We start from the raw sequence: 887 nt of genomic DNA on the forward strand, positions 1-887 counted from the left end.
ACCAGAACTGGACGCAGGATTCGAGGTGGGGTCTCACAAGAGCAGAGTAAAGGGGGGATCCACTCTCTGATGCTGAGGGAGGGGGCACAGGGCCACCCTTGCACCAGAGCAAAGGGCTGGCGAGAACTCTGTCTGTGAAACTGGAGAAAAGCAGCTGCTATGGAAGGATGTGTGTTTGGTACGTGTTGGTTGCACAGTGACCTGTGAGGCTGATTTTTGTCCAATATATTACAGGCTTGGGGAGTTAATGTCAGGAAAATGGAAAGCAAAGCAAAGAGTGACCGAGGGAAGAGAAGCTCCACTCAACAGTGAGGATCAGCAGCAGAAAGGGGCTGCCCTAGTGCGGGCACAGCCCGGCTCTGCCATCGAAAAAAAGCCCCCCCCGCTCTCCGCCGCGCCCCCGCCCGCCCCCGCCACTCACATGCCCAAGTTCCGTGCCTCCGCGTTCTCCACCTCATCGTCTGGTCCAACCACCTTGACGGCGAGATACTCCCTGCCGTGCTCCTTCACGAAAGAGTCCACCTGCATCAGGTGATGTTCCTCCTGTGCCAGAGGGGAAAACCAGGAAAACCAGACGAGTCAGGCTCATTCCTGTCTCCTCAGGCTCCTGCTCCTGAAAATGCCAAAGACGAGCGACAGCGCCAGACAGAGCCTTTGCCAGTGGGCACTAGGATCACAGAGCCGGCAGGTCCAAGATCACCGAGATGCAGGAGGAGGTGACACTTCCCTGGGTTTGCCGGCACCCCAGAGAGCGGCTGGACTCACGTGGTTGTGAATGAAGAGCTGGATCCGCTGCTTCGGGTAATGGAGGCTACGGAGCCGCCGGAAAAACTGGGAGAGGAAGGGGGTGGGCTGCTCGATGAAAACGCCGATCAGAACCATTGGCA

General features: G+C 57.8%; 1 protein-coding gene across 1 annotated transcript in view; it reads right to left on the reverse strand.

Annotated features, from left to right (window-relative positions):
- The window catches only part of PLOD1 (procollagen-lysine, 2-oxoglutarate 5-dioxygenase 1), a gene marked incomplete at its 3' end in the record, with an annotated part of 7,308 nt that overhangs the window by 4,690 nt on the left and 1,731 nt on the right, over positions 1–887 (reverse strand). The window contains exons 4-5 of the mRNA XM_009876026.1: positions 766–887; positions 422–543 (exon numbers count right to left, since the gene is read on the reverse strand). The exon at positions 766–887 is cut by the window's right edge and continues 10 nt beyond it. Of these exons, the coding sequence (XP_009874328.1) occupies positions 422–543; positions 766–887 (244 nt within the window). The remainder of the gene's footprint in view (positions 1–421; positions 544–765) is intronic.

This window comes from Apaloderma vittatum, unplaced genomic scaffold, assembly GCF_000703405.1.
Source record: "Apaloderma vittatum isolate BGI_N311 unplaced genomic scaffold, ASM70340v1 scaffold19959, whole genome shotgun sequence".
In the NCBI taxonomy this organism is placed as follows: domain Eukaryota; kingdom Metazoa; phylum Chordata; class Aves; order Trogoniformes; family Trogonidae; genus Apaloderma; species Apaloderma vittatum.